Below are 14,939 nucleotides of genomic sequence, written 5' to 3' on the forward strand. Positions count from 1 at the left end.
GTGTTTCAAATATTGCTCTCTGAAGACAGTTGCTGACAAAATGACAGCAGCCATATTTATTTTGGTCAGAGAGCAGGGGCACTTAGTGGGAAGTTAATCAGAGACCCCCCCCCCCCCCCCCTCCCCCCTTCTCCCCCCCCTGCCATACACCACAACCAATAAGGAATGTACCCAGGGCAGAGAAGTCTCAAAGACTACTGGTAATGACTTTCTCCTCTGACAGAAGATTTAACACCGCTAAACTGCATGAGAGGCAGAAAAATAAACCAGAAGGTTTGAGAACATCAGCATAAAGCAAGTGTTGATTGCCTGTCCAGACATGAGCCCAGATAATAATAATTTTTGTATCTGGTTAAGAGGAGGAGATATAGAAATGGAGAAGGGGAATAATCTATGACAGAGACTTGCAAATATGTTATAGCTGAAACAGAACTAATCAACTGTGACCATAACTGCCACTGGCATTGGGATTGCTGGAGACCCGGCCAAGTCAATGACAGGTTGCTGGGTCTTTCCTCTTCACCCATACCATGAAGCACTACAGCACAGTGCAAAGCTTACGAAACACTCCCTCCGTCATCTCCGCTTTGCAGTTTCACGGATGCCTTAATGGTCATCAGTTTCATCTTTATCTCCTTTCCCCCAGCATTTAATTAAATTAATGAATGATGCAAGCACGTCCGACGGGGTCGGCGGTTGACTCGGTCAGATGCCAACCCAGGATCTGTGTCCGGAGTCAGGCCGTGGCGTCCAAAGGAGCCTTCTCATCGGCTACTGTGTCAGCCCCTATGGAGCGGCCTTATTAAATGAAGATTAAGCTGTGGCTCCCACCCGTCACAACAGGCTGCGGTGCGAGGTCCACACATAATCACTATGACAGGTCAGCTGCCAATTAGTGCTCTCCTTCTGTCCTGGGAAAAGGCTCCCTGCTCCGCTCCCGCTGGCGGGAAGAACTGATCTGGATTGTCCGTGATATTACCCGGGGGCCAGGGATCGCCGTTAATCACCACCCGTCACCCCGCTGTAGCAGAAGTGAGAGCCGGACTTGTCATCTGTGCACCAGCCACTTCACGACGGTCCTGACTTCCCGTAGAGCACACCCAGGTAACATTAATTGGAATAATGAAATAAGTGCACGAGGGAGCAGAAGTGCAAATCTCTTGTTCTCAAGTGCAGGGCAGGTTACAGAGCGGTGGCTCGACGCAGTCCTCGCTTCTTGCTTGACTTGGACAAGCTTCTCCATGAGATCTTCTGCTGAGACACGCTCCATCAATTAGCCTCGAGTTAAAAGCATGCATCTGTTTCATGAAGAAGAAGGAAAAAAAAAAGAAGCTGGCCTGATAGAAGGCTACATCTGAAACGAAAACACATCCAGAAATGTGTTTGGATGCCGGGGTTTTCCGAGCCAAACACAGGCCAGACTCAGATGCGATCACGCTGACGGCGTAACTCACAAGTGAACGGCGTCTTTCGCCAGAGCTGAAACCTCTTGGCTCGGCAAGTATAAACAACCAAATTGTGTGTCACGCGCTCGTGCGCACGCACGCGCATTAACTGCTCGCTTCGTACGAGGAAGACTGCCAGAAACCGGAATTGTTTGGCGTCTCGAGTGGCGTGCGATACAGACAAGGCGGTTGAGCTTCCTCCACAGCGGATTTCAGGCAATCACCGTTGCTCCGTGCATCGTTTTTTTTGTTTGTTTTTTTTTACGGGAGCAGAGACTTTTGGAGCAGATGGTTCGCAGACGGTGAGGACCAGGAGGTCCACAGCATTGCAGATTCACCGCAGAACCGCACTGGCTTCAGACAGAACCTGGCGTAAATCCCACCAGTCAACCAAATCCTCCCGGGGTCTGCTCGATCCGGAGCGGATCTGGGTTCACTTTGGTCCCATGCACCCAGACTGTAGGTGCTTGCGGTGAAAATTAAACAACTGCCCGCCTCTCTGTCATGTCCGTGGCCGTAAATACAGACAAAGACCTTGCAGGGACTTCAGATGTCACACTGCGGAGGAGTGATGAGGTGGTAAACTGAGTCCAGGCGGGTTTATCCTCCTCTACACGCCGGCCACAGAGTGTGCAACGAAACCTGTTTATCCACGGTTTCAAATTGATGGCAGAGGGAATCGACTGGGCATCACGGCTACAAAGAGGTAGTTATCACAGTTACAGTATAAACACAAACTGCACACAGAAGTTATGACAGACAGTATTAGTGGTGGCTGGATCCGAGCAGTCGTATGACTGATGGGATGGAGTGCTTGGCCTCGATTGAGCCCTACAGCAGAAATGGTTTCTCTGGTTACACACCAGAGATCAATACTCCCACAAAGGGCCTGTAGCTCTCCAAGTACAGGTACATAATCCAATGATCAAATATAACCATTATAGGCTCCTTCTTTCCTTTTTCTCCCTCTTCTCTTTCCACGATGTCAGCAGGGTGACCGAGTCTTCATGGGCTCGTAGAAGCATTTAGGGTGTAAATTAAACTTCATCGTTCTGTAAAACCCTTAAATATGTTTTAGTTCCAAAATTTGCTAAGCTATAAACGTTTACTGTTCCATAACTTCACATTGTAAAACCACCTCCTGCGCTACACACTGCCCCTCAAATCAATCTACTTTTCCCTACAAATCAGGCAAGGCAGAGCTGCGCTAATGTCACTCCTGCCTTCTACCGTGAGGACTTTTGTGCCGTCTCAGAATCTGAAAGCCGATTTGTAAAACTGTCGGAAATTAGCCTGAGTCGGAACGGTGCGTTTGTGTTGGACTTTAGTCCCTCTTAAATCCCAAATCAGGGATTACATTAAGAGTGGGAGTTTGGAGAGCTTTCACATTTTAAGTTGTTTACACAAGATCTAATGTCACTGACAAGGCAGAAGCAGCTGTTGTTCAAAGATTATAGTAGAGTGGGTGGGCAGGAGAGGAAGAAAGGAAAATACCCAGATGGACTGATTGGCACCGTAGGGCGCAGGGGAAAAAAAGAATAAAGGAGTGAATAAACGTGTCACACACACACACACACACGTGTCTGTTTGTACACCAGTGAATCTGGTGACAGGGGTTGCTTGGAAATCTCTGGAGGGGATTCCTTAATGGCATCAACGTGAAACAGCCGGGCACTGCAGTGTTATCACTCTCTTCACCTTTCCTCTCCTCCCATCAGCCCGTCAAGACAGAGAGGGGGGGGGCGGGACACAGTCTGTCAATAGTGATAGCGCTGGAGCAGCTATTAATAAAGTGTCTTTATTGTTTATAGGCTGTTCAGAGTAGCACTCCAGGGATCCGGAGGATAGGAGAGCTATTTAACGTCTCAAGGGTACAATGTAAACGCCTGGCACGCACGCCAGCCAAGCAGCCACGAGATGAGACTCCCTGATTCCTCTAGAGATCGTCTCGCACATCTTCCATTGAAGTATTACATGAAAACCAAATTGACACAGCTGGCTGGATTAAACAAAGATGTTCAACAAACATCACTCTGTGTTTTCGGATAACGAGGAGAACACCATAAATGTGCACACATTGTGGCAACAGAAGTATGGCGTGCATCAGCATATTGCATAAACTGCCAAAGATCCCACATGCAACAAAATGACTTTCCAGACCCGTGTGAGTTGGGAGAATACATTAGCAGGTGGTCTGATATTCAATGTCCAGATTATCTATTACATACAGAGCGTTGACTAAATCACAAGAGTTTTGAGACGTTTGATTGTTTGCGGCCATAGATACGACGCCGATGTTTCAGTTTAGCTAGTGACCATGTTAACTGGTGACTCGGTCAAATGTGTCCTGGTTGCTCGTGGTGATGGCAGCTGTTGAAAACACACGTAGGTGCCCTCTGAAAAGCAATATTAAATACATCTGTGTTTATTATCTACTCCAACTGAAAGTCCCAAGTTGACACAGTCACCCGTTGAAGTGAAACACCTGTTGATCTGAAACGGTGGTGAACTCCAGTCCGCTGTTGGAATATCGACACTGACAACCGAACATGCAAGAACCAGACATTTCGCTGCTCGTAACAGTTTGATTCAATGTTTAAATCTTGCTAATTCATGTGGACGGCCGGGGGAAAACGCCACTTCCGTTGCCAACATGCGTCTATTCTATATGGCCTCAGATGCATATCTGTGCAAGGCAGATGCTTGAAACCTACCAATTTTTTTGGTCAAACTTTAAAAGTTTGCTTAAAATCAGTTTGACAGTTGGATGGAAATAGCGCTTGTGATAGGGTAACACCACATATTATGGTCTGTCCCTGTTCACCACACCATCTTCCCCCACCGTTTTTGGGGACCGAGTTACCAGGACAACGCTTTCCTGCCAGACACAGAACGAGAACAGCAAATGAATCCCAGCAGTGTGAACGATATAGGGTGTTTACGCCGATCACCAGCTTGTAAGGAACGCATCAGACACGGTTTACGCAACTCGTCATGTTTCCTGCGAAGACCTCGCCTCTCGACATTATCTGGGCTTTATTTTCTCTGCTTGTGTGTGTGTTTTACAGAGGGATTAGATCTTTGCAGACACAGAGGGGAAAAGAAGAAGATCAGTCGCATTTTTTCTCCTAAGCTGGTCCAGTGTAATTTAAATACGTAGATATGTAGAAATGCAAGCCTGGGTGATCAGATAAGCATTGCCATAAATAGTGTATACCTACATGCTGTGTCCTCTTATTTCCTGTCTCCTTGTAATCCACAGCATCTTTACGGTCCGGAGTTATGTAATCCTATGCTTATTCTAAACATCGGTGTCTGGTGTCCGGTGAGAAGAGCTGATAAAAATGTTCATTTTTAGACTGTCTTAGGCAATCCAAGCAATCACTTCCTTCTGAATATAAAATCCACACGCTGAGTTTTCTACATTCTATTAGAAGTCTTACTATAATCTTACTCCAGCTTGCAAAGTACTTTACATTTCTATTGATTTAAAAGGTCACATAACATGAATTTTAATGATGACCTCAGCCGTCTTGCAGCCCTTTCTTGAACCTCCACTTCCCGATCACCTGCATTTTCAGAGGGCGGCCTCTCCTCCCATAGGGCCACGCTTTATTATCACAAACGGGAAGTGATTATTTTACAACGTCAGTCTCCTCCCGTTTCGACTTCAGCGGCTTCCATTCGTACACCGTATTTATTTGAACTGAAGAGTGTTGCGTTTCACTGCCTTTTGCCAAGTGGGGATTTTTCACTAGTGGTCGAGCGGCGGGGAATTAACAACACATGCCCCGAGTCTGAAATTTACCTTTATTAAACCGAGCCACTGCGACAATTCACGAGCCCGGAGAGTCCTATGTCTCACACACGCTGTGACACGTTTACACGCAGCTTTAAACCGCAGCTGAGGCCACCGGTCTACCGACGAGATGTAGCTCAAGTCATTGGATGCTGAGTGGTTTGCAATGAACAGTGGCTTTAAGTGAGACGAACACGGGGAGTCTGCCGTCGGTTTATAAAGGGCCGAAGAAGAATGGTTCTGCCATGCACTCAATTTAGACTTCACAACAACTTCCCATTAGTGACTTCATGCTTGAGATAATGAACGGCAGTAACCATGCCCAACAATGCCAAATTTTAATTAAAGAAGGTCATAAAGTTGCTTGGAAAAGGTCAAGTATGCACCTCAAAGTCAGGAAGAGGTGCAATGGGGGTTGGGGAGAATTCCCCGTGACAAACGGGGCTTTAAGAACTAAATGTGCCATGGGATCACAGTTTCCAACACAGACAGCAGCGACTGCCTTGGTGGTGCTGCAATATGAGAAACTATCAGGGTTTATTTCCAGTTTATTTACTCTTTTACCACTTCACTAAATGATCCTCCCATCCAACACTCCAGACCAAAAATGGAGAAAAATCCGAGAGGTTAGAATATTTTTCCTCTTGCTGTTAAACAATGTTTTTCTTCTCTTTTTTTGACAGCCTGAATGATATCTGCCACTGTAATTGCTTCCTTATTTGGTGAATTAAATATTTACACTTGGCCCTATCCTAATCCAAAGTTTATGAGATGTAAAAGTGCATTAAGGGAGAAGACATTTATTTTAAAAGTGCTGCTAACTGAGGCCACCATCCTAAATGGTGTGTTTGGACCTTCTGAGAGAAATGGTTTACTTTCCGGAAAAAAAAATATTTCCCTTAGCTGTATTGACACAGAAAAAAAAAATCCAAATTTGACTTCTCATTTAAAGGCCTCACATACATGCTGTGCACCGCAAATCTCTCTCTGACGGGAGGAAACAGAGACGTTCATTGAGGAAACCTGCAGGTCGTACTTTGAAGAATTCCACCGAGGAGAGAGGAAGGGAGACGGGCGAGAGGGGGGAAAATATACCTCAGAAAAGAAGCTGTCTTGAACAAGGACGCCATGGAAAAATACTGATATTTCATGCACGGAAACACTACGGTGTGCCTTAAAAACACACGATTAAAAAAAAACAAAGCTGAGTGGAAGATACAAGGGTTACATGAAGCAGGTGGAAAAAGCTCTCCTATGGGGAAAGTGGGCTGTTTTCTTTAATATTCACCACAAGTGGACATTAAAATGAAAGTGGAGGGAGTTGGGACCCGCCTGACAGAACATCTCTCACACGCATCAACATATGGCTGTATGATATCCTTACCTCTCCTACAGTGCCTCATGGCCATTTTGCACATTCTGGACTCGGCGATGGTGGGACAGGGTATCGTGTCCTTGGGAGGTTTCTTTACAATGTGCCGTGTCCGGGTCTCCAGACCCCACTTATAGCCACAGGTTTTGTTTCTCCTGGTGCAGGCTCCCCATTCGCTCCACTGGCCCACCTCGCAGCCCTCTGAGGAGACACACAGCAACAGTGATGTGTAGTGAAATTTAGAGGCAACTCGAAGACCCCGAGTCAAGATTTAATACAGGGCGACAGTGCTTTACTGGAATGTCATAACCTCTTTGTGTGTGGTCCCAGTTCAACTGCTTGTTTTTTTTCTGGGCCAGAATAAGCAGGTCAACTGGGAAGTTATAGAATACTGTGTACAGGTAAAGAAAGGTGTAAAAGACAAGCTTTTCCCCCTCTCTTAACACTTAAATGGTATGTATTTGTGTTTTTTCACGTACCTCCACACTCCATGGTTTCCTCCAGCGGGGCAAAGCCCTCAGGGCACTTATCAAAGCAGCGCCCTTTGTGTAGGTAAAAGCCCGACTTGCACTTGGTGCAGAAGTCTTTGCTGAAGCAGGACTCGCAGTTCTCTATCCTGCACCCTGGAGGGAGAAGAAGGAGAGAAAGAGGAGAGTCATCAGGGTCTAAGCAAACCCTGTCATCTGGAGTTGATCGAAAGCTGTGGGGTTTTGGGAGCAGGGGGGGGGGTTCTTGAAAGGATAATGCTGTCTCTCCCACACACAAAAAAAAAGCCGGAGATGCCCCGTGAATCTCTCTGGGGCTCAATGTGTATTTCACACAACGTGTTTTGCCTGACAGATATTTTACTTTTTGCCTTCCTGTTCTTGTTACGAGTGAGAAAATCGACAGCAGAGACAGGATGAAGGAAGGAACTATGAGGAATTATGTCACGCTGACCCCTTTCATCAAGTTGCACCAACATCCACCGGTCTGGACACAAAAAGCAGGCGCTCACGTGTTTTACAACTAATGGCGTGCTGCAACAGGAAAAGTACATCCCATTAGGACTCTGAATAGTGTCCTAAATATGCTACCCTACCACTCCACACTGCTCCGATCTGTGTCCATAACGGAGGATTACTTGGAAGTCAGGTTTCCATTAAAGGGTGACTGGTGGCTCATGATCACAATGCTGGCCAGCTGTGTGGATCTTTTAAGTTCTGGCTTGGATATGAAAGGGGGAAGGTGGGTTCGGAAGGGAGGGGGGGGGGACAACATTTCGCGCTGCCTCACCAAACAAATGCTGATGCATTTAGTCAGCAAACATAACAGCACGCTTCCTCCCACGCCACACCCTGCTGCTACACATGACAAACAGCGCCACGCTCGCAAAAAGGAAGGCACGGCAATGTGTCATCTAGTCTCTTACCCTGCAAATAGCAAGTCAGGCAGGGCCAAATTACAACAACCACACCAACAGGGCGACGCACAGGCACACATGATTAGAAGGAGCCTACCAGAGCTGGCTAATTTACGGCGTCCCTCACAGGGCTCAATGTGGCCCTATCGGCAAATGGGCTTCCACTGTTGAGGGGGAACCACAATCTGTAACCACCATGACCCACCGCTTGCAGGTACGGTGTCATCTGCACCTCTGGTTGCGTGTAGGCACTAGCGCCTGATCATTTCTCGGCGCGCAAACCTGCGTTACTGTGATTTTCCACATGTGAGAGCGACAGGCTGAGGGCTGCTCTTTTATCTGTGACCCTTGCAGGGCCCGGGGAAGGAAGGTTCTCACAATCACACCCCTTAATTACACCATCTCCAGCTAACCATCAGGCCTCCTCCTCGACATTCCTCCAAAACGAGGGGGTCCCTCCCCGCTTTACTTTGAACCCTAAAGTATGGCCTCTGCCCACTCACTCTGGTCTCACGCTTTCCCGACCAGTCTAAACAAATCTCGGAGGCACACACATACACATATACAACAACACACACACATACCAATCAGATATGGCTGGAGATATGAAGCTGTACTCCACATTCTGAAAAAAAAAAAAAAACTTAGATAAACTGACTATAAATCACTGATCTCTTTGGTAATTTCCTGTGTTCTCACATCATGTTATTAATTCGATCTGATATTATCTATCTTATCTAGGTTGTTTTTCGCTCCATTTGATCTCTTAACATATGTCTTGGATCTACGCAGTGTGCGGAGACTTGTGTGGAATGTGTAAGTCTAAGAGAGGTATAAATGCATTTTTGCTGTCCTTTTTTTTTTAAGTTCTCTGCTTCTCATCCACTTCGTTCTGGGTGAAACTGAATCAGTCAGGCTTGGAGTTTGATACAAGACAAACCCAATACAAGGAGCAGGCCAATAAATCACCAAGCTAATTGGAAAGCACAACGCTGTCTTTTACCCTTCACACTTCCCAGGCCTGTCATCACCTGAGAGACTTTTAGCTCCCAAACAAAACAAAAAAAAAATAAAAGTGTAAGAGGGAGAACATCTGGCAGTACTCTCAAGGACTGAGGTTGTTGCGCAATCCTCAGTTATTGACAGTAAATAGGAATAAAGTTACACACAGTGAAATGCTGTACCCTCGCAGTAGCACTTGACAAGGTTTTTGATTGAAACATCACCGTGGGTCCCAGATGCAGTAGTGCAAATGCCCGGAAATGTTGTTTTCTAAATAGAAGATAAGTAACAATGTCACTGGGGGAGACGGATGAGGTGGATGACACATCAATGCGGCTCCATGGGAATTAGAATGCAGGGAGGCAAAGCTGGCCGGGGGCAGAGGTCATCGGAGAGCGAGGTTGGGTAGGAGAGTGATCACCATGACAGGCATTTATCCCTCCGTACAGTTATCTGGCTAAAAGGCTATCTGGGAACAGCGTGGGCTATCTGTGACACTGGAGAAGCTCCCACACTGATCAATGGCCATGTTAGGCAGCTCGTACCAAACAGCTCCAGAAACTGATACAGGGGAGCGGGTTCATTCTCCCTGCAGGATTAACCTCTGGACCACCTTTAAAATCTTCATCTAGGTGCCTCGGAGAGTCTAATGAGAAATAATGAGGTCATCAGATCCCATTGAAGGCCCTGTGTTCCCGGGACTTAAACGCATTATCATCATTATCTCCCGGGCTGCTTCTGGCCGGGGAGTTACATTATGAACACAGGAGGACGAGCCTTGTGTTTCAGCTCTGGAGAGGATTTTCCAAAGCTGTGGGGGAAGTAGAGGGTGCCCGATTCGAAGAGACGTCGTCAGGGCTGCAGCAGTTCTAGCATTACCCGTATCGCTGATGCGCCTTTTGGATTTTTCATGTTTGTTTGACTTTACACATGAATTCTATGTGGTTTGCATGTCAAGTGCATTTGAAGTCGAGAGATGAGTCACAGAGCGTCACTAGTGCTCTAAGGGTGCATGCTTGGCAAAAGACGGTCCCTCAGCTGTGGTCTGGATAGGGAACCCATCGATTTTATCATGGACACGCAAAGCCTCAAGTCAGCTTCAGTCAACTTCTGTTCCTCCGCAGCCTGACAGCACCATGTGTAATCACTCTATTTATTAAAAGGAATATTCACCATGTAAAGAAAGGGTGCTAAATCATCTTGCGAAGACGAATCTCTCGTGTTTCAGACTGGGTTTTTTTTTTTACGTTATCTGAGCTGGATGCGGGTTGTGAGACTGCTCATCAGTCTACCGAGAGAATCGCAGCCTCCTCCAGAAAGCTAACCAGAACCGATGTTGCACAGCAGGAGTGTCCATGTCGTAAAAGGCCTGGCAGTGTGAGGGGGAAAACAAGCCCTATTTTTCCATCCTTTGCCTCCAAGCTCGAGTCGAACAGCTCTGACCTACTCTCTAGGCCCCGGGCTTGGCTGACATGGAAGCTCTGGCTTGCTCGCTGCCACCCAGCCATGTCGTGTGGAGCTGCAGATGGCAGGAGTTCATGGCAAAGGCCAGAGCTGCCATGTTCTTCCCAACTCCCTCTATGCTGTTTTTTCCACCTGGGTGCTCCACCGCGTGCTGGCGTAGAGGGTTAGGTGAAGCAGAGGTGGTGTTCGTGTCAATCAGCATCCCGCAGAAAGAGAACAGCAATGACAGATGTGTCAGCTTCTTCACTCCAAGGAACACAGTCTCTGATACACCACGATCTGCTTCTGTGTCTGCTCAGCCAGCTCCAGACAGACAGTCAGCCTATCCACTCACACTATGCACCGTGTAGAATAAAAAAACGCACGAGTGGTGAAAAATTAGACCGCTTCAATTCTGCGTAATGTCTAATCTTGCAGCAATGTCCTGGGAGCAGGGCTTGGTTTGGTGGGCCCGTTGTATTGTCTGGCAAATATGACAGTACAGTTAGTAAAAGTTGTGATGATTAAATGTCTCTCGGTAAAGCACAAACGCCAAAAGCAACTGGTCTTTTTGTTGGTTAGACTGTGCAATGGAAATACCCACAAGCTCAGAATTAGAGCGAGAAAGAGAGAAGTTTGAATGAGAGACAAGGAGAGGCTGCCAGCACAGCCAGCTAAAGGTTGCAAAACTTGGTACCAGTTTGGCTGAGGCCCGCGATGCATGGCTCTTATCCACTACAAGCCGACAAATTCCCATGATGCACTTGAAACGATCTTGGAAAAAGTCAAATCCAATCACCTTGTACTTCAAGTCGTAATTTGATGTGACAAAGCAGAAACAAACAACAATGGGATTTTGGTAACAGCTTTCCTGCAGTTAAAAAAATGAATCACAATTGGCAATCCAAAACGATTACCTCTGACAGAGGAGTCTGTAGTGGCACATTAGGCTGGCACTGACTGAGCTGTGATATTTAAACCATGCTTCCAGGATATTGGCAATCCCAGGCCTTGATCAGACTGGTTGCTGGTTGGCAGCGAACACAGCTGGGGTTTTCTGCATGTTTTAAAGCCCTGCTGCAGTGGGATAAGGTTGGTTCGTGTGTGTGTGTGGGTGTGTGTGTGTGTGCTTGCGTGCATGTGCATGCATGTGCAGCAGTGGGGGGTCCATAATACACCCCGAGGGAGGAAGTTTTGAATGCAGCCTTGCTCCCATGCTGACCCTCTCACCACTTGCTCTCTTCTAAAAGACAGCTCTGATAGTCGCCTTTCAACTCATAATTCTTTCAGCCAGAGAGCTCGCTTGTGATAGAAAATGACAGAATATGCTTTGGCTTGGGAATGTATGTTAAAAACCGAGGTATTATGAAATGTGACTGAGGCGAAAGTATGACTGGACCGCATTCACACAGATTTGGCAGCACATAAAGCAGCACACTGTGTGACCCTCGCTACAAATCTTCGCCGTGGAGCGGCGGCTTGACACCCACAGACACTGGTGAGGGGCCTCTTCTGGGCAGCTGATAAGAACCCCTGTGGATAACGCTGGAGTTACTGCACATGGTTTATGGCTCATATCAACCCATCCATTAGCCGCTGAAAGGAGTTCTTGCAAAGTTGAGGCCCAATATAACATAATCATATAACAAAAAGGCATCGCTAACAAACCAGCTACATCTAAGTAATGGTCATTAACATCGGGGCTGCCGTGTCTCGGGCCCTTCTGGAGTCCAGCTGAAGTGCGGCTGTAAATGGGCTTCCAGTTATGTTATGTTGCGGTATAGTACAGTTCCTACTGTTGTTGGCTCCAAGTATGGAGTTATTTTCTGTACAGTGTGAGGAAAAGCTGCCAGAACAGCGAGCCTTGAACTCTAAATGTATCAAGTTACTCAAGTAGAAGAGAAATTAGTTATTGTTATGGTTCCCGTCTCAATTCTCAATTCCCATTCCCAACACTAGTATGCTGATTTACATAATTCCATAATGTTCTGCGATTAAATAGATATAGCCTTCTGGTAACCTTCTTTTTTCCAATCAGCCTTTTTACTTACTTACATCGTAACATATTGGGAGACCTTGAGAGACTGCTGTTACACAAAGCTGTATTGTGTGTATGTTCTGAGCGTGACTCTGCCCTTTTGTGTTTTATTTGCACCAAAAAGACATCCGGTAAAGTAGAAAGTCTAAAAGTAAATTGTTTCTAGGTGAGACAGTGACTATGACCAGGAGATTGACTTAAAATACAGTCTGAATTGGGACATTTCACTTCAGCACATTGTGAACAACTGGCAAACATGTTAATGGTGAGTGCATCACACAGCTAATTATTTAGCCTGGTGATAAACTAACTGATGACCTGTCTAGAGTTTATTTGCTCCGTGCATGCTGGGATAAGCCACCACATAATCACGGTGCTAAAAAATGAATGGATCTGAGTGCATTTTGAGAAGTTTTCATGAAACACTAGAAAGGTGCACAGTAGTTGTATTGTGTGATTTAATTAATACAACCCACAATTGACTCACCCCCAATTAGACAATGGGCTAAAAATAAGTTAATTATATAAAAATAGCTAATAAAATTGAGCTGCTGAGCAGCAGCCGAGAGGTATGGACAAGTGCGTGTACTGGTAGTACAGAGATGCACTCAGCTGTGTTATCACTAGTGACTAGTGTACGGTTAACAGTAGTGAGTGAGCAGTCAGCAGGCAGCCAATATGTAGTATAAAACAGGATTTGAATCACCACAACCATGAGAGGTCCCCGAGTATGCAGCCATAACTGGCCACCCAAAATATTATGTAATTTGCTGCAGTAGAAATGCAAAATTAGCTGTGGACAGACACAGAGGTGCACAGTCACTCACTCACTTGTTTGCCTGATCCTTCCGACAGAGATAATATTTAGTATTGCACTGGCCTTAAGCTTCTTATTGGTTCAACTCTTCTTTCCTTGCATCGGACTGCATCATATCCCTTCTCTCCACTGAAGGCTCTCTCTGTCACGTCTCGGGAGGCCCATCAGAAAAACTCAAAGTGAGGTTTCAGCCAGCGAGTGGCTGAGTGTACAAGCCTCTTGCTTGTCTTGCTCTTGTTTTCCTTCACCCAGGCCGTCCACAAAAAAAAAAATTCTTGAATGAGATAAGATCACACAGACAAACTCTGGTGTAATAATAAGCAGCTGCTCCCTAAGTGATTTCAGAGCCTGTGTTTAAAAAGCTCATGATAACAGAGACGTAATGCCACGTTCCAGGCCTCTTTTGGAAACCAGGAGCACCCAGCAGCTCCGACCGCGTCAGCAGAGAAAAACCCCTCACAATCATGTGTCCCCTGTGCCTTTGAGCTCTTGCCTACCAGTCGCCTGTGTCAACTCACAAATAATATTCGCTGACCCAACAATTAGCTTCCGACCCAATAAAATATCCGCGCACGTGAAGCGTTTAGTGAAAATGACATGCCGAGCGCAGCTGAGAATAAGGGTCAAATAGGAAACCGGATTAGAGAGGCATGACCAAAGTGGCGATCACATCAAAGTGGGTCTCGCTCTGAGATCTGATGCTACGTGACAATACAAGATTTTGTTCTATGAGCAGTTTGTACGGAGACGGATTCAGATTAACTTGCCGCACACATCAGAGTCAGTTAAAGTCAAAATCCACCCAGCATGGGGATACAGCGGTTAGGCAAGCAGGGTTAAAGTAAAAAAAAAATTGAAAAAGATTCTTTTACCAGAAAACAAGATGTCTTTCTGTTCCAATTCTCTGAGTCATAGAAATAGGGTGACACGACTGGTACTGGTTAGAAAGAGCAACTGATGGGATTCCTCTCCCAGGACGCACACATCTGCAATAGATGTCGTGAGTACGGAATAGACCAACATATTAATAATTTACAAAAAGATCATCTTTCTTCCATGACCAGTCTGTCAACAGAATGCAACGAGACAATATAAATCCTTCACCCAACTCCTGGTAAGACAGCAAACAAATCTACCACTAAAATACTCAAAGTAAAGTTAGTGGAATTAGCATTACTTTAGCAGCATCCTACAATGTTACATATTAGCGGGAAAAAGTCATCATTGCAAGATGTTACTAATTAATAAACACTGATGTAGAATCACAGCTTGTCCAGCTAAACATGAACAGGCTTCAATTTCCTCAACATGCAACGTTGGCCGGTGCAGCTTGAACATGCTTTTAATCTTCGTAATCGTATGGAGCCAGCGGATGTACTTGCATGGAGGTTGTCATCTAGTGATTGGGTGAGCAGAGTATGTAGTGTTTTTTCTTCTCCCTGCGGTTGCTAGATGTTCACTTTTTAGGGCCTTAAGGTCCGAAAACTCCTCTGGGGCCTGCGTCTGTCAGGAGTTTGGCTCAGGGAAGCAAATGAGTTCAAGTTCCTTTCTCTTTTGATATGAAACAGTCAGCCAACACCTCGGGCGCCGTGGAAAGCTATAAATGCTCCCTCTCTCTCTT

The 14,939-nt window shown here is 46.1% G+C and overlaps 1 protein-coding gene across 1 annotated transcript in view; it reads right to left on the reverse strand.

Moving 5' to 3' along the window:
• rspo2 (R-spondin 2) overlaps positions 1–14,939 on the reverse strand; it is a 55,451-nt gene that overhangs the window by 15,677 nt on the left and 24,835 nt on the right. Inside the window, exons 4-5 of the mRNA XM_084027365.1 lie at positions 7,096–7,239; positions 6,629–6,817 (exon numbers count right to left, since the gene is read on the reverse strand). Coding sequence (XP_083883491.1) covers positions 6,629–6,817; positions 7,096–7,239 — 333 coding nt within the window. The remainder of the gene's footprint in view (positions 1–6,628; positions 6,818–7,095; positions 7,240–14,939) is intronic.

The sequence above is a fragment of the Eutrigla gurnardus genome (assembly GCF_963514095.1).
Source record: "Eutrigla gurnardus genome assembly, chromosome: 14".
Classification (NCBI taxonomy): domain Eukaryota; kingdom Metazoa; phylum Chordata; class Actinopteri; order Perciformes; family Triglidae; genus Eutrigla; species Eutrigla gurnardus.